We start from the raw sequence: 18,284 nt of genomic DNA, 5'->3' as shown, positions 1-18,284 counted from the left end.
CATTGGCTCCGTATTGGTTTCTCTCACCTTCGGGTTACTCGATTGTTTCAGTTTCAGTTTCATAAAGCTCATTACTACTTGCATTTCACTTCACTACACACATACACATGCTCGAGAGTAATGAAACCATTTCATTATTGTGTGTGCGCAAAGCGTCCCTGACGCCTGTGTGATATATCCATGGGCTCTGTTTGTATCTAGTTAAAACAAAAATATTCCCACAGAGACGATGTCGCAGAGCTAACCTTGCCTTAAGGTGGACTGACGTAAGGTGGAACAGCAGTTATCATTTAGTGACAATCTAAGCTGCACCTGGCGCACACATAAGACACATTAGCTGCTCTTGTTTCCATCAAGCCTCCAAATCAGTATGGTTAAACCTCCAGTGCTGATAAATAATGTAATAAAATCCTTCACTGAATAAATGCCCCACTCTAGTGAGGGTCGTAAGCTTTGGGTAAATGTGAGCTTTAATTTATTTTTAGATGGGACAATGCATTAATATTAATATGAACAATGCCTACGTACATGATGTAATGGAAATACATCGCAAGGATGCACATTTTCAACTGCAATGACTTCAAATGAGTACAAATCACATTGACTATGGTATTCTTATGCCTTTTTGAGTGGTGCAACTACTCCCTTACGGAGCTATGTGTGTGTGTGTGTGTGGGTGGGTGGCTGGCTGCAGTGGCTGGGTGGGTGCCTGGGCGGGTATTAGCACGAAAACAGCATGGTTGTTTTTCACCACCTGTGCACAACCTAACACACACATACAGTATTAACTGTATATATGATGATTTCGGGTGGTACAGTACAGTACAGTACAGTACAGTACACAACTGTTTCGGACGCGGGGCGGCACGCCGGAACCAGCCCAGCACCCTGGGTGAATCCTGTAGGTCGGAGTTGCACCACTCACTTCACACGGGTGTGATTTTTTTTTGTTATTTCTGACAAGTGATACTGTCATGACAAAGTATAGGCTTTAGTGGTTCTGCTGTGACTGATGTGCCTAGATGAGTCGGTAACCAAATGACCCTTCACCCTTATAGATCTCTATTCTGTAACTCCTGAAACCGTAAAATGTACAGGGAACAGAGTGGCATTCCACTATGTGGCTTCCGTGTGCGGTTAGTCTCGGGGACAGGGTTAGTCATGAGTGTGTCAGAATGGCGTGGGGGGCGGAATAGCGGGCTTCGGAATGCCGGTGTGTAACCCATTTTACACAAGAGTTACATTATTGTTAAACTTATGCATTACTTCATTTACAAGAAGTCTATACAATTAGAGAATGTAGAAGTATTGATCAACATTTGCCTCTCATCTCTCCTATGGTATACCACATCAATACAGCATGGAATTGTGGCCAAAATCCTATCCAAAACTATAACAACATATTGTCTAGTCTTGGGTCTGAGAGGCTAAATGTCATCAAATGGTGGTCCGTGGATCAAATGCAGAATAAATAATGGACCTTGATAAGGAAAGGGTGAGGAGAAAAACGGAGGCAGGCTGTGAGAGAAGACATTATAGACCGTCAGCAATTTAAACTCTTGTGTTCTGAAACCAGGTTGCTATGAGACAACGGGTACATTGTGATTAAACTGTCTTGTGGTGTTGGTAACATGTCATTGGTTCCCGAGCACGGGAGCAACGCATCCCTCACCAACCTTAATCTGGTCGTTTTAACGCATCCCTCACCAGCCTTAATCTGGTTGAACTAACGGAACCTTAGGGCAGCCCCTGTGGTGTTATGTAATTGTTGGGATAATTTGCATGTGCCATGATATCATGTGTCTGACCTCTGTTGTGTACCCCTTATGCATGCAAGGGGTTGAACCGTTGGAAGTGAAGTCAACGGCTTTGGCTGTGGTTTGCCTGTTTTTTCCTGTGTTCACAATTTGGAATGGGCAGCGGTGGAAGTAATGTGGACATCTAGGAGTTCGATCCCTATGCTCCTCTTGTCTTTGTGTCAAGGGAGTCCTTGATCGAGACACTGAACCTTAACTGCTCCCACTGCCTAATGAGCAGGTTTCGTGCCTTGCATGGTTGCCTCTGCCGCCCACCGGTGTGTCAATGTAACACGCATTGTAAAGTGCCTTGGAAAAAGACACCATAGAAATGCATCATTTACATAGATTTGGAGTACTATACAATAAGGATACACAAGCACAACTTTGCCTGTGTCATTTGGAGCAGCTGTTACTGTCTCTCAATTAAGCATCCACTATTAACATCCCATTAACACTGCTGTCTGTCAAATACACTAGAGAGGTGACTTGATAATTTTATACAGCAGCAAATGTTTCCTGGCTGCTGATAGACACAGTATACTGCAGTGGTCCAACAGCTGAGCGGGTAGTGTTAGTGTATCAGCAATGGATGGAATTGCACGGCAGCTTATGAGGTTAGTGGATCACCGGTGTGGGCTATATGTATGCATAGCATGTGTGTCTGTGTGTCACTGGGAGACTGCCCAGTGACACACATCTACTATTTTAAAAATAGTAGATGCTCTTTGATACTGTTAGGGCGTGAGAGACTTGCCACAAATAATATAAAGGTATATTGATTACTGGCCTCTTTAAGATTTATTTTTTATCAGCAAACTGTTCTAAAGGAATTCGTGATTCCTTTTTATACAAAGTTCAAAGAAATGTAATGACACTGGTGAGTTGCTAACTTGCTAGTGGTTGATCATTTTGCAAATATTGAAATATTGAAAAATTGAATTTGTGCATCTTTTGAAGAGGGCATTTGTTAAATTGCATTTGTTAAAACACAGTAAGACCAAAGTAATAATATTACAGAGCTATCTATTGCAATACAGACACAAGACCATCTATTCTACGCATTTGTTGCAGTTAATTCTATAGGCAAACCTATCCGTCCAAGTGTAAATTGAGCAGCTTTGTAATTTGTATCAGCCAAAGGATAAGGTAGCAGAGTGGCCTTCAATCTAGGGCAGACTCAGAGCACAGCAGATTCACTCTAATGATATGAATGGAACTACGATCCTTTGGTGGAACAATAGGACTATTCACCACTGAACCGCCGCTGTGAATCATCCTCTTTGAATTCATCTGGTTTTGACAATATGCAGAGCGTTAAAGAATTCAGCACGTGAAGACGTGCATGCGCCAGTGACATCACATATTTGCCATTCATGTCATAGGCATAATTATTCTTTAAAACTTAAAAGAATTGTGACTTCCAATGGAGCTTAATGGAGTGCACTGTGATTGAATCAGCATGCCATAATGCTGTGTTTTCTGCAACAGGTGATCATCAACAGCACCATTACACCCAACATGACGTTCACCAAGACGTCGCAGAAGTTTGGCCAATGGGCGGACAGCAGAGCAAACACCGTCTTTGGCCTGGGCTTTGCGTCAGAGCAGCAGCTGGCCAAGGTCAGTAAACCGCGGGTCAACAATATGACCATACATGGACAAATGTGACTGTGGCAAGACTTCTCCTTCTTCTCTAGAGTCTAGACTAGTCCTTCTCTGTGGCAAATGTTTTATTTTGTTAACATTATAATGTTCTTATTTTCATCATAAGACTGAATGTCAGTCTCCAGGTTTTCTTCAGAATATATATGACACTGATTTACTATGACACAATGGGTGCGTTCGGAGCGCACTCGCCTATTAGTTTGCATTGCACAGTGCGCTTAGTGCGCTATTTCCAAACGCGCCCAATATGTATGGAATATTAGGAGTCCACTAGTACTAGTGGTTCACACACATACACACCTCGAAAATCTGCTATTTTCACTGCGACCAAGTTTCTGCCCCATCGCAACAACATGCCTCTATTTCTTGTCTCTCAGTTTATCATATCTGAACCCGTCTAGAAATCTATCATAACCTTTCCAACATAGTGAAATTTAGGCTATTGTTACTAATCAAAAAACATTCATCATATATCTTGTTTATTTTCAGTTTGCTGAGAAGTTCCAGGAAGTGAAAGAAGCTGCCAAGCTAGCAAGGGACAAATCTCAGGAGAAGATGGAGACGTCAAGTAACCACTCCCAGGTAAATTCCATCTGATGCCACTCTGGAATTCTCTGAGCAACTGCCAGGTCTTTAAACCTGTTGTCCCTATTTTGAGCATACCATAATAGGTGAAAGCTTGTCACTACATTTAGAGCGAGCAATGCTCATGATGCATCGCATTGTGATGTAAATTTAAAATAAAATATATTTTTTAAGTGGTTAGAGCAGCCGTGGACAGTAATGAAAAGTTAAACCAAAAGATTTACACCATATTATAAATGTGTCCCCTTTTCCACTCAAATAAGCTTGTGCCTCTTGTGTTGAACCTGCACTTAGTGTTAGTATTATTCAATGAATATAAAAACTGGTCACAAAAAGGGGACGGATGTGGAGCCAAAAATGCTATAAATGTGCATTTTAACTGACAACAGGCACATAACACAGTGAATCAGGGTATGCATGTTGTGTTTTATGATTTATCTGTAATGACTGATTTGGGTCAAAACTCAAAAGGCTGATGTATGGCGGTGTCACCTTGCAACATGCTGTGAACTTGTAGATTGTCTTGTATAAATTAGGTTAAATGTGATTCCAAAGCTACTCGGCACAAAGTATGCACTGCAGACATGAATAATCACAGATGGCATGAAATTACTATCTTGGAAAGCGCAGGTGGGCAACATCAGTAATGTTTGTTGACTCATCCAACTGGAGGCAGAAAGGCACACAGGTTTTGATATACTTTTTCAGTTGAGCCTCCAAGTCCTCTGAATTCCCCTCACATCTAGACAGCTGAAGGCTGCTGAAGCGGTACCATATGAATGGTTGTTTTGTCTGGGCTTTCAGGTTGATCGCCAATCTAGTAAAAGCTTGTGAAGATTGAGCGGTGGATTCTAAATTCACGGTTGCTCACCTGTGCTGTAGACACTGCCCAGTTTCAGGTTACAAGGCCCACTCATATTGTAGCTCCATGTAATGTCTTGACCAGGGCTTCTCCTGTGCTGTAGACAGGGGAGCAGTGAAGCAAATAGTAGTGTCTGAAGCCAGTAGGAAATCCTGACTTCCTGAAAGTTCATATAATGGCCTGTTGTGGCGCTGTCATTGTCAACCCCATAGCTCCAAAGATGTCCATGTATTTGGGCCCAACTTCACCTAGACTGTATTACCTTAATAAACATGGTCATGAATACTTTCTGCTTCCAGTCACTAGTTTAAAGTCTCATTTCTCATGTCATAATATTCTTTTTGGAAAATGATGCATTTATTTAAAAAATAAACATCAAGTATGTTCTGAGGGGTGTGGCTACCTTTACAGTCTATGATCGGGATCCACCCCCCACTCAAGTCAAAATAAAAACCAACGAAGAAGGGGGAAGTCCCGCCTTGTTGTCTGGGCCAGCCAATGGCCAGCTGGGCCCAAACGGATCTAGAAAGATGGCGATTTACAATTCAATGACTGACAGGCTTCATCTTACGTCCATATCAGACCCGGAGAACGCTTTGTCCATATTTCTTTACAGTCTATGGACTCCCAGTTTGACATGCATTAGGCTACGGACCCCCATTTAATGGGATTTCTATCCCTGGGACACCCAATATAGATAGTAAAATCTATGTTAATTTAACTCTTAGAGTGTACACTCTTATGGGTCTCTAGTTACAGACCCATAAGGGTCCATTTGGTTCCAAACTGTTAAGTAGCTGGGGACCCCCTGGAACTCCCTCAAGGACCCCACATTGGGAACCACTGCTGTAGACACTGCCCAGTGTCAGGTTACAGGCCCACTCATAGCTCTGTGTAATGTCTTGACCAGGGGTTCAGGCCCACACGTTATAGCTTTATATCAGTTAGATTTCTGTAGCAAGATCTTTTTACATGGCAAGGTCGCTGGCCCTGGCGCACAACCCTTGTGCCATTACTGGCCTTTGTGAGGTGGGTGGAGTTGGTTTGTTAGTCCTCTCCCCAAAACCAGTAGTCCTCCGGGCAATGGATTACAGAATCACACCACATGACCAGACAGTTAGGCAAACTAATAAACAATTGGCTTGAACTCTTACAGACTAACGTGAAACATCTTCTCCCTCTGTTCTCCATTTGAGGAGTCCGGCCGCGAAACCCCTTCATCCAATCAGGCATCCAGTATCAACGGCAACGGCACAGATGATGAGAAAATCTTCCATGGTCCGGAAGCTGCCCTGCTGCAGAGCGAGAATGATCGTCTCAAGACTGCTGTAGAACAGAGGTATGGTTTCATTTAAAAACAATTAGCTGAATGATTACATGGGCTCTAATATTACACAAGACCACTTCTAATATTATTATTCCGTGGATGGGACATTGAAGACAGTTCATATAGGCACTTGCTGCACTTTGATAGCCTTTGATTTGAAAAAAAAACAAAACATAATGAAGTGACATTATTCCGGTAGAGTGTCTCAGCCCTGCAGTAGTGCAGTCGCTATCGCCTTTAAGGCGTCTTACTGGTTATTATACTAGAGTATTTACCTCTTCTGCCAGTACACTGAACAGGACAGTGTACTCGTTGCTCCATAATAATTATAATTATTAAATAATTTGCTTGGCAATGGTGGACGCTGGAAGGCACTCAGGTGTGCCTGGGGATGCTCAGAGTGTATTACAGTGATTTAATTAAATGTCAGTACACTGGCCTGTCCCTCCAGTTTAATGTAACACAGGCCAAGTCCAGCAGCTGATTGTGTTTTGTGGACTTGTAAGAGCTTCCAGTGCTTTGGAATTTAGCTTTCGTGGAACTAACAAGTGTACCAACGCAGCACTATAATGTTCTAGTACAAGTCTGTCTACATTTGACAGCAAGTAAGACAAACTAAATAAACATCCCAACCTCTACAAATTGTTTTGCCGCGTCTTCTACAGTGTTGCATGCATGCCAAGTTTGCCATGCATTAGTTTCACGCTCATTTATTTTCCACAGTAGAAAGAAAACATTTCAAATGTCAGCCTAAGCCAGGTGTAACAGTATTCTGTAGAATAAAAATGTCCTTCTCCTATGCTGGACCCACCGCCTCCCATTCGATTATGGCAGCAACACCAATGCAAAGAAGTGGGAGACAGAACTACAGACCTTAAGAGAGAATAATGCGAGGCTGGTGGATGCACTGCAGGAGTCCTCCGCCAACGTAGAAAGCTGGAAGAAACAACTCTGCGCCTGCAAGGAGGAGAGTGACACGCTCAGGGAAAAGGTAAGAGTCCTCCACACACACACAGGAAATTAATGAACGCACACTCACAGGCCCATCGCCCTCACCTGCTAAAAGATGTCTCACAAACACCATTGTCAGGAACACATGTACTGGAGAATAGTGATTCTCAAACTTTTTCATTTCATGGACCCCGATATGGAAAATATTTTTTGCCAGGGATCCCCATACCAGATTTGTGTTGTGTATGTTTCTAATATATTAAAATCTTTAAGGATTCCAATATGTTTTTGGAAATAGCAGATCAACAAGCTCACAAAACGTTGCAAACTTGCGATGCATGTGTGCTTGTAGACATTTTTCAAATAGTTATGTATATAGTGTTAAGTAACAAAACAATCTTGATGCTATATTAACTAGATTTGCGGCGGACCCCTGGAACCCCCTCATCACTTTGACAACCACTGTTGTAGAACTTGTAGAGGCCTCGGCCACGGGCGTTGTGTACAACTATAATTTAATTAAATCTCTGCTTTGAAATATTCACAGTGGGATGGATGACTAATGATAACTAATAATTATTTATTTTTATAGTGCTCTTTTGAAGACCTCACTAATGTACATTGATCTCTAATGGCTGTGCCTCTCCTCAGAACATCAGGGTACTTTAGTTAACATCTCCTGTATCATCTGAGTTCCATAATCAATGTGGGCTGATGCAGATACTGGCCTGGTGGTGAAACAATACAGCTCAGATTTCTTTATTTTTTAACATCCTACAGATCCCTCACAGAGGGAATATCCACATAATTTGATCAAATTGCATGAGAATTAAAATTGTATCTTCATTCATGCCACTGCCCTTTTATTGAGACTGATTTCTATCTGCACTGTAATTTCTTATTTTTGAGGGGGGCCAGCCCCTCCTATATCCAGCTTTTGGTGCGTGTACACAAACTTTGTCCTACACAAACATTAAATTCCCATTGCCTTTTGAATTTTACGTCAGTGTCTGAACAAATACAGTGTATATTTTACGTCATGATGATGTACGATGATAAGGGCGCCACACAGGGGTGATTTTTGAGGGGCGCTAGCCTCCTATAGACAGGTTTAATGTTTGTCTTTAGTTCAATGTTTGTTTTTTAAATGCATTTGACAATGATAAGGGAAAGTTAAGTCATAATGTGCCTCATTATATCATATTGTCTCTTTATTGTTAATGGCGTTTAATGTTTGTGTTTGCACCGTTTGTTTTACATCACCTAATCAACATGAGTTAGACTTTAATATATTAGCGCCCCTCACTTCACACGGGTGTGATTTTTCTATTTCAATTTAGCTTATTTTGTTCAAATGTCTTTTATATAGTTTTGTTTTTACTCTGACTGTGTCCTGATATGTATTTCCAAATAAGGATATAGGTGTTTAACTTCTTTCTTAATTTCTGCTGAATTCTAAATGTCCTTTTGTTTGTTCTTTTGCTTGAGGGTTTATGTAAAGCACATTGAATTGCCTTGTTGTTGTTGAACTGTGCTATACAAATAACACTGCCTTGCCTCTTCTCTCTCTAGATAGCAGAGCTAGAAGCTCAGTGTAATGAAGCCAGTCAGGAAAAAGAGAGAAATGCTCAATTGACCATACGAGTGCAGGAGCTGGAGGCAGAGTTACTGGACAAAGAGCAGGTACGTTGCTACCCACAGACCTGAAGTGATCCATTGTGTGTAATCTATTTACCTGCTTCAACGCCTCAGGAATGCAATGAGGCATATGCAAATAGAATCCAATTTCATCCCATTTGAAGACTAAGAGTGGGGGATTTGGGAGGGGGCCATCGGTACTGAGTAGCGTACCAACGGGTGTGTAGCGTTATTCCGATGTCACAATAATCCGACCATATAGAGCCCCATACTAACCCTAACCATACGTGGAAGCCAAGGGCGAGTCTTAACCAGGACTGCCAACACTCCTGAATCCTGCAGGTGTCTCCTCATCCTGCAGGTGTCTCCTGCATTGTCATTTCTCTGGTATTTCTCCTGGATTTGGTTTCTAACTCCCCAAATTCACCAGAACACAGGAATCTACTATGTTAAAAGGTTTCTGCCCAGACCCCCGCTTTGGGGGGCAGTGCATGCAATCATACAGAGATGTTCACTTAAATAATTAATGGTTTATTATTAAAGATGGGCTTCAGTCATCAAATCAATTTCTGTAGGCCTACTGTTTCTGTTTTAATGGCTGAAAATGTACACATTTTCTAAGCAAGCCTGATAAAACTAGCCAACTCCCCAAATTCACCAGAACACGGGCAATTAAATCTACTGTTAAAAAGTTTCTGGGGGGGACCCCCAAACACCCCGCTTGGGGAGTACCCCCCACCCCCCCAAACAATCTCCTGGATTCTTACAGGCCATTGAGCTTTTAACCATATCTTCATAATTATAATTGGTCCACAATCTTATAATGCTCAAGATGGTAAAATGTCCATCTGCTCATTCTGCATCTCATTGGTGGCCTATAAACAGTTCAGAAACCTGCTTTCCAGGATTTCACTTCTGTCCACCCCTCGGCACCTTATCCTCAATTTGAATAGAGGCATTGCTTTACCGTAGTATTACTAGTGTTCACTGCAGCAGTGTACCTGTCTCACACTCCTTTCCTCTCCCTCGGGAGGTGATTAGACCCCAATAGAAAGTGATGGTATCTAGTGCTCTCTTTATGGATTTGGTTTCTGCGCGTCTTCACTTACTCAGCTAAACCCTAGAATTTATATTGGCTGTCATTTTTCTTTCTCTGAAGTAACTTCCATGGTACAGAACTTTGTGTGTGTCCGTCCGCCCGCCCGCATGGGGATGTGCTACGTTTCTTACATAGGCCACATTTTTGCACAAATTGTGAACATCAAACCAGTTGATTGGGGACACCATTTGTGATTACAGATTTTGTTGATTTAACATTAGATTTTAATTTGAGAATCAAAATAGTGCATTTTATTTCTTGTATTTAATTTAATAATATGACTAGGCCATTTTATGCACCCAAGCGTAGATAAAATGATGCCATGCCCAGCTAGTACAGATAACCTGTGTTGATTTCTTTCCACAGTGCAACTAAGGACAGCAGATGGCATATTCAGGGAGGCAGGCAGTCTGTCATCTGACACAGCTATCATAGTGCTTGTAAATCAGTAGACTGTTCAATGCATTTACATAAAATGCCACATTATTTCATTCTCTATTTTTATTTTTGCCAGTACACCTTGGGGGTTGGTACTGTACGTCTTTTCCCTCAAAGTGGGCTTTTTGCATACAGTTCTGCCATTGCTAAGGTCATTACAGTCTATCTACCAATGTAACAAAACTGAGAGGACAAACGGTATATCTGGACCACAGAGGCGGGAGGCCAACCCGGAACCTCGTATCAGTAAGCCGCGTACGTTACCAATCGGCTAAAGAGCCATGGCCCGATAGGCAATTAGTAACGCAGCCACCTATAGCCTGCACTAACCCAACACAACTTGAACTTGACTGAATTGAAACATTTACACATTCCCGAGAAGGGTGAAGGACAGTTTGTCTGTCATGCTGTTCTTCAGTTTGATGGCAATTAAAATCATCGTAGTTTAACAAGTGACACCTGGAAACTTGCCATATTTGCGCTTACATTTCTTGCAGAACAGGAATTAGCTGAGTGAATAAGGCTAGGGGCCAGTGTGAAAGATTGCAACACAGCAGTTTTATATTTGGCAGTACTTTCACATTACTACCCATCAGCAGTGATACTCGTAATATTCAGCCAGGGTTGTACAGAGTGTGCTCTCGCTGTTAGCCACACAATGCTGCAGCCTACAGAGGTTGGAGGCAGAGAGGAAAGTGACTCAACACAGTCTAGAAAAGCACACACACCAAATTCATCCATGTAACGTCATGATGAATTATTAAGCATTCACCGCCATGGTCTCGACCTCAGCTCTGACTATCGCTGTGCTCGCGGAATCAAGCGAGTCGACAACCAATTATTATGAAGCTAAGAGGAGCTATGAAACTGGACTGTGCTTTTCTGAAGACATGCAAGGTTAATTGAGCCATAATGCATATCTTTAATTCTTTAATAAATAAAAGAAATATATGTTAAATTAATTCAAACCACTGTAATTTGTTTATTTGTATTGCATTTATATGTAATCTGAAAATTCACCTCTTCAAATAATGTGGCAAAATGGAGTACTTGCTAGGGGTGAGGTGGAGTTTGATCGATACTAGTGACTGACCAGGATAAAGGGCCTTGCAAACGGGGAGCGATAAAACGCTCCTATAGTTCATTTTCAATGAGACCTGCATTTTTGCTTGCTTGGAAAATACACAAGCGTATTTACGTGAGCGCGGTCCCGTGAATTTGTTGCGCGACTCACCAGACCTGGATTCTGTTTAGCTTTTTTATTCACGCTTGCGTTGTTGCGCCCCTCTTCAACAGACCGGTGTTGATCCAGGCAACGCCTACGTTCCTCGCTTCACGTTTGCAAGGACCTTAAGGCTGCTATGCAAAATATACCTTGGTCGCTCATTCTCATACCTTCTTATTTCTTTGAATTGTTTTTCTCAACCACAAATGTCAAGAATGTGATTTTGATGGCATCTTAAGAATGTGGTTAAGAGATGGCATGTTACTTAGACAGATACTAGGCTGGTTGTTTTAGCTGGTATCTGAACATTTCAATGTACAGAATTTTATTTAGATAGCATATTGATGCTAGCTACAGTAGGTTCATTGTTTACCTGGTATCCTAGGTTCCAGAGGCACTACAGTGACTAGTGACTACACTGTTCTCTCTGCATTTTAATTGTGTCGTTAATTACCTTGTTTATTGTAAGTCGCTCTGGTTAAGAGCGTCTGCTAAATGCCTGCAGCATCATTCTGCATTTTAGTTGAACAGATTGTTGATTTTGTCTCCACCAGGAACTGGAGAACCTGAGGAAGCAAGCAGAGATAATTCCTCAGCTCGTGAGTGAGTGTGAGAGCATCACTGAGAAGCTGCAGGTACTGTCAAAGCACTGCTAAAAACCCACAGACACATGCTGTAAGCCCCACTGACTTATATAGCAGAGGATAAAGCACCGTAGATGACACTGCCTAACACCCACTCAAGCTCTGAGGCACAAGCTATGCTTTCAGAAAGAGCTGCATCCTTCATACAGTCCCAAGCCTGGGGACGGTATATTCCTGTCACATGTCTCTCACTCACACAGACAAGCACACATTTTATGACAAACAATATGGCATACTGCGGGCACGCACGCGTTTGTGCCATATTGTTAAGCGAGCCATTATTTTCTCTTTGCACTTGAAACTACTTATTATTTTCATTTAGCAAGAACTTGCCTGATTACAGAAAAGTGGATGCGATTTGTAGGTTTTTGGGCAAATTAATGAGGGCAGCTTGCTTGAAAGACACAGACTTATGAGATTTCATGCTTCAGATTCATGTGCATGCCGATGTGCTTGTCCAGTGTAGGATTACATTTAGACAAAACCCCCTCACACATTATGTTCATGTTCACGTTCCTCTTACCTCCCACCCAGTTGTAACATTCTGTGACTCTTTGTGAAATCTGAAGTGCGAGGCTTGGCGTATGACCATCTGTCTGGCTAGTGATGACTCTGACATGATTAATTGTGGTGCCTTTGTTTCTGACCGACTGAATTTCATCATGCAAGCTGTATGTGTGAGGCTAAAACCAACATCAGAATGCCTGAAGCTCTTGTGCCTAACTAAGCCCCGTTGCCAGGTTTGCTTCTGCATCGGCCATCACCACATAAAGGACAATCACAACAGAAATGGCTGAAGCAGAAACTTATCTGGCAAACGGGCTATGCCGAGGAGTGGGATAGATCCAACAATGGCATAGCTCAAATGCCTCTTTCTGTCGACAGAAAATACACCCTTAAATATTCACCTGTCAACAAGCAGTTACTGAGGTTAATTTGGTATCACATATATAAAATATCAAAAGCATCCACAGAGCACTCCTCTTTGCAAAGGATTTCTTTCCGGTGTTGTAGCTCTGTGCTCAGAGTTCTGGCTAGCTTCTATTTAAACTGTGTGTTGTAGCTCTGTGCTTGGAGTCCTGGCTAGATTCTATTTAAAGAAGACACCCCACAGAGAGATCAGGTTTCAGGAGTCAGCTGGAGAGTGCCATCACATTGGCACAACACATTGGGTCCTATTTGAACCCCTCCCTCCAGTGGTATCTCTGGAATTAATGTGTCACTGGAGTTGCCAGGCAGTCTGAAGGACTTCTGCTGGCCCACACTGTGTACGCGCGTGTGACTGTGTGTGCGTGCACGTGTAGTACTATACAAACGGGTAACAAATTAAAAGAAACGCATGAAGGGCTCTATTTAGACAATCTATTATCCAAGGTCTATAAACTCTAAAACGCAAGTGCCTTGGTGGCAATGGCAAGGAAATACGGTGTCCAATTGGGTTTGGGTCTGGTGACTGGTGAGTGTGAAGGCACATGATTCACATCATTGTAATATTCATCCAACCATTCAGTGAGCCCTCCTCGTGCCCTGGGGGTGGGGGGGGCATTGTCATCCTTTAAGAGATGGCTCCCATCGGAACAGAAATGTTTCATCATAACAGGATATGAAGGTGATCACTCTTAGAATACATGTGTAATGATCTGCAGTGACCCTTCCCTAATGCCCCCACAGCATAACGGAGCCACCTGACCCCCTCATTATAGGGGTCAAGCCTGTGTCATTCTCTTGGTGTGCACCACACATGATGGGTGCATGTGTGTGCTGCAGTGTTGATTTTGCCAGCCTTTATGACTCTTTTTTAATAACATTCGGTTATGTTTTAGTCATATTTTAGTCTCCTGAAATGTTTTATTTTTGTCTAGATTGTAGTCTGGCCTGTCAGATTCATACATCCTGTATAGCAGTAATCCACGAGCATCACGGGCATCGAATGTGAGCTTTTGACCACAGTTTCCATTTACTGATGTCTTTCCCTTCGATCGAATTGCAAATGTCATGTTAGTCACTGTTAGTGACTGTGTGTGTGTGTGTGTGTGTGTGTGTGTGTGTGTGTGTGTGTGTGTGTGTGTGTGTGTGTGTGTGTGTGTGTGTGTGTGTGTGTGTGTGTGTTATTTGGGCAGACATCTTTTGTAAAGTAAATGTGCACTTGGTGTTACGTTCTGTCTGACCGGCCCTTTGCAGTTCTGCTTTAATTGAGACATGAAGGGATCACCTTGAATTGCTTTCTCCTCCTCTTCCGTAGGCTGCAGAGTTGAAGAACAAGGACTTGGAAGAGAGGATAGGGGGTCTTCAAACGGACATAGCCGACAATCAGCAGAAGCAGGGCAACATGAAGGGAGAGCTGAAGAAGTTCATGGATATTCTGGATGGGAAGATAGATGAGCTGCATGAGTTCAGGCAGGGGCTCTCCAAGCTAGGTATGGATAACTGAGAGAGACAGATGTGATGTTATTACTTTGTGACCTCAGGGGAATACTATGAGGCACCCGCTCCCCCACAAAGGTGCAGTTCACCCATAAACAATTGGTTACAGACACTGTACTTACTATTTTTGAGAGCGAGAGCAACAAAAGGGGGGATGAGTCTGAAGGGAATACCAGAATGCTCCACCCAATGACTCCATTCTGTGTTGTTGTCATTCTGGAGCACTCGCAGGTTATTTGTTGTTTTTCTGTGGAAGGGGGAGAGCGTTAAACACTGGTGGTGGGGGGGGGTTAATATATTCTGTCTTTTTCCAATGGCTGCAGCAGTTCTACAGTGACAATCTGACATTGCAGCATGAAGAAGTGGGCTTAAAAACAAAGGGCTAACACAAAGAACTTACAAAGAAAATGCAGTTCAACACTAAAGTAATAACTGATTTTAACTCTTCTGTCCAACTCAGACATTTAAAAGATGATAGTATTTTTGAAGCACGCCCATTCTTCTGCCACATGTCAATCTCAGGTGTGTTTGAAGACGGTTTGTATTCATGAAATATGCACATAAACGACAAATGGCCGTGACACAAAGTGCCTACAGGTGGGTTCACTCGCACCTGGCTAGGAGAGCTGGCCAAGTGATGACCATCACCATGATGATTACTTTTATATTTGTGTGAGAATGTGATTTCAGTATTTAAAAAATAAATTAAGGTGAAAAGAAACCACCTGAGGCCACCTTTTAGTATCGATGCTCCTTTTGAGAAGAGAAACATGAAGGACAGAACAGGGCGTTTGCTCCAAAACTACTGTGCTACTGAAGATTGGAGTAAAAGCGTCCGGTGTTTTGAATATGCAGTCCTCAAGATTGTATTTAAATGGAGGATAAAAAGGAGGCACGCTCCCCTTTAGTTAATTGAAGTCTGTACTTGACAAGGGGGAATAAATAAATTATATATTCATCCAAAAATGAAGATATTTACAAGGAGTGTTCAAAAGGATTTGTGCATGTGCGGTGGTGTTTTCATCCTTTAGTGGAATAAAGTATGTCTTCGCACCTTCAGACTTGTGGACATGCTTTCTCACACTTTAGCTTTTATTATGGTGGTGGTTATTTTCGGTGAGGGAAGCTTGTTGCTGCTATATTGGTGAATAATGTGAAAGTGTACTTCATTGGTTCAGATGGCATGGGCTTTGAATAAAACCTTATGAGATCTCGATTTTTCTTTTTTTTTATTTGAAACATTTACTTATTTTGGTGCCTATTTTCCAGATTCTACCCGGTACATGAAGAACAATTATTATGTCAGCCTACAATACTCTTAACAAATGCATTGCACAGACAGAATACTGTACATACTACATACCAATTTTCTTTGCTTTAGATGTTTTAATAATGGATTATTTTGTCATTTCTTTTCTCTCTTTTTTTTTAAATATGAGATGTCTACTGTTTAGAATATGCTGTGCTGAAGAACTGTATAGTACTTTCACAGAAATCAAAGGGATGTGTTGTGGAATATTTGTGGTCAATCACTATCATGTTATAAGAGTATATTTTCTTTCACTGAATCTTGTTTTCACAAGACAGTGTTGTCTACCATGGAACTTGTGATTATTGCCCTTTGTACCGTTCCTAATACGTCCTCTGAACTGAGAAACATAACGTACAAATGTTCCTGTCAAACATAATGTCTTATCCACTTGTGTGTGAATCCTGTTCAATACTGTATTATAGAACAGAATTGTTAAAATATAGTTTAATTACAATGCAGTGTCTTGTGTCCTCCTTTCAATCTATCACCTTTAACCATTGGAAGGCCAGCATCCCTATTCTGGAGGGAACGGTCGCCTAAAAATAGCTGATCTACGAGCTCGCAATGTGGTGTAGTCACTGTAGTGTAGACGGAATCGGTCCAAGTTGCAACAATTTGACGAGCAGAATAGAGGGACAACGTAGTTAAGACATGGAATTGAATATGGAATACAAATGGTTACCTTGCTGCACAGTTCCAAAGTTACAGCACAGCAATGTTTGTTGCAAGGCACAAAAAAAACGCACTAATGAATGGAACGTAACTTGTAACGTCTTTCAGTATTTCTACAGGGTGGTATTGATGACTTTACTCGAGTACTTCTTCCACCAATGGTTCTAAACTTGTACTGAGCTGTGGCTGCTACACCAGAGGCTTTGCAATCCAAGATCATAGGTGAGGCGGACGGAACTGCTCGCTCATAACTCCACAACTGCCTCCAAACAAGCCACACTGAACGGAACAAATAAAAACCCAGTTTGAAGAAGCGCATGAATAACTCCTATAAACTTGTCTGGGTTTAATCCTAATGCTACCTCTGAAGGGAGGGTGATAATGCTGTTTGAGGAGCCGAGAAGCCTGCAGACCAATCTCCACATCGTGCAGTGGAAATCGCTGTTGCCTAGGCAACTTAATCCCACTAACTCCTTTTGTTGTAAATAGCGGTGTGGAAATTGTGAATGTGATTGACGGTGGGATGCACATGTCTAACCCTGCCTCCCTAATAAGAGAGATTTAATTAAAGCTAGAATCAGTCATCCCCCCAAGTCAATCAGGCTTGGGGGATGTAAGTTGTATTCTCTGGAAATTTTGTTTTTTTGCGTTCCCACTTTCAGAGATCGACTGATGGGTTTTTATAGAATGCTTCAGGGTGGAATTCATCCTGATGACCTTAAAGAAGCATTGGACAAACATTTACACCTGTGTTGAGTTGAACCATCATCTAGATTAGTGGTTTAAGCTACTACTGTATATTCCAACCTTCAGTCCACAGCACGATAAAAGATATGCACAATTCAACTACTATAACACTGCTTTATACTTTCGCTATTTTCAGCCAATCTATGAGCTCCACAAGTCCATTGTGAGTTAGATCTGCTATTGTTTTAGGAAAATCTTGAAAAATTGTGAGTAAATAAAGACTTTATTTTATCTGATTTAGAATAACGCTAACGAGTGAAGTGCTCATTTTACAACAGAGGGGCATCTCTTTCTCTATTAACCTTTTATTATGGTCCCCATCTCTCCACCTCCATGGGAAAGAGGCTGGTTGCGTGACGACTGATGAGTGGGCGAAATGGTGAAACATTAAGAGAATGCTGCTGTTTGTGTTAGACACGCACAGCCGCACGCACGCACACACACACACAGAAGATGACACTATGGGCCACCAGTACCACCACTGAGACGTTCCTGTTACCATAGTAACAGTGGCTACCGGAATCCCATGCTGATAGGATAGCCTTACGTTAAGGTGCATGCAGACCTTGCAGGGTCTGCTTTCACCTGAATACTGCCGCCACTTTTTTATATCGATGCATTGCTCTATTGAAATTTAGAACACTAAATGTTTATATTTTAACAATTGCAATAATACTATGGTATATGTGAAATTCCAAATTGTAAGTTTGTTTCCCAAGAGTCCCTTCCTAGACATGTGGTGGAGTCAAAAGTACAATATTTCTATTTGTAGTGGAGTCAAAAGTAGGCCACACTATTTATTTCTATTTGTTTTGGAATATAGTGGAGTGAAAGTCATGAACTTAAGTGAAAAAAAGTTCTTAAATCAAATCAAGTAAATGCACTTAGTGTAAGTA

General features: G+C 41.8%; 1 protein-coding gene across 2 annotated transcripts in view; it reads left to right on the top strand.

Moving 5' to 3' along the window:
• The window catches only part of homer2 (homer scaffold protein 2), a 35,694-nt gene extending 19,271 nt beyond the window's left edge, over positions 1–16,423 (top strand). The window contains exons 3-9 of one of the 2 annotated variants that reach the window (XM_080767853.1): positions 3,288–3,419; positions 3,954–4,046; positions 6,141–6,250; positions 7,073–7,229; positions 8,762–8,872; positions 12,144–12,224; positions 14,476–16,423. In XM_080767853.1, the coding sequence (XP_080623979.1) occupies positions 3,288–3,419; positions 3,954–4,046; positions 6,141–6,250; positions 7,073–7,229; positions 8,762–8,872; positions 12,144–12,224; positions 14,476–14,664 (873 nt within the window). In that variant the 3' untranslated portion in view covers positions 14,665–16,423. Of the gene's footprint in view, positions 1–3,287; positions 3,420–3,953; positions 4,047–6,107; positions 6,251–7,072; positions 7,230–8,761; positions 8,873–12,143; positions 12,225–14,475 lie in introns of both variants that reach the window. The other variant, XM_080767852.1, reaches the window with a different exon arrangement.
• The last annotated feature ends 1,861 nt before the right edge of the window (positions 16,424–18,284 follow it).

The sequence above is a fragment of the Protomyctophum bolini genome, assembly GCF_963924005.1.
Source record: "Protomyctophum bolini genome assembly, chromosome: 1".
Lineage (NCBI taxonomy): Eukaryota > Metazoa > Chordata > Actinopteri > Myctophiformes > Myctophidae > Protomyctophum > Protomyctophum bolini.
The sequence above is the reverse complement of the archived record's forward strand: the minus strand, read 5'-3'. Positions and strand labels throughout refer to the sequence as shown.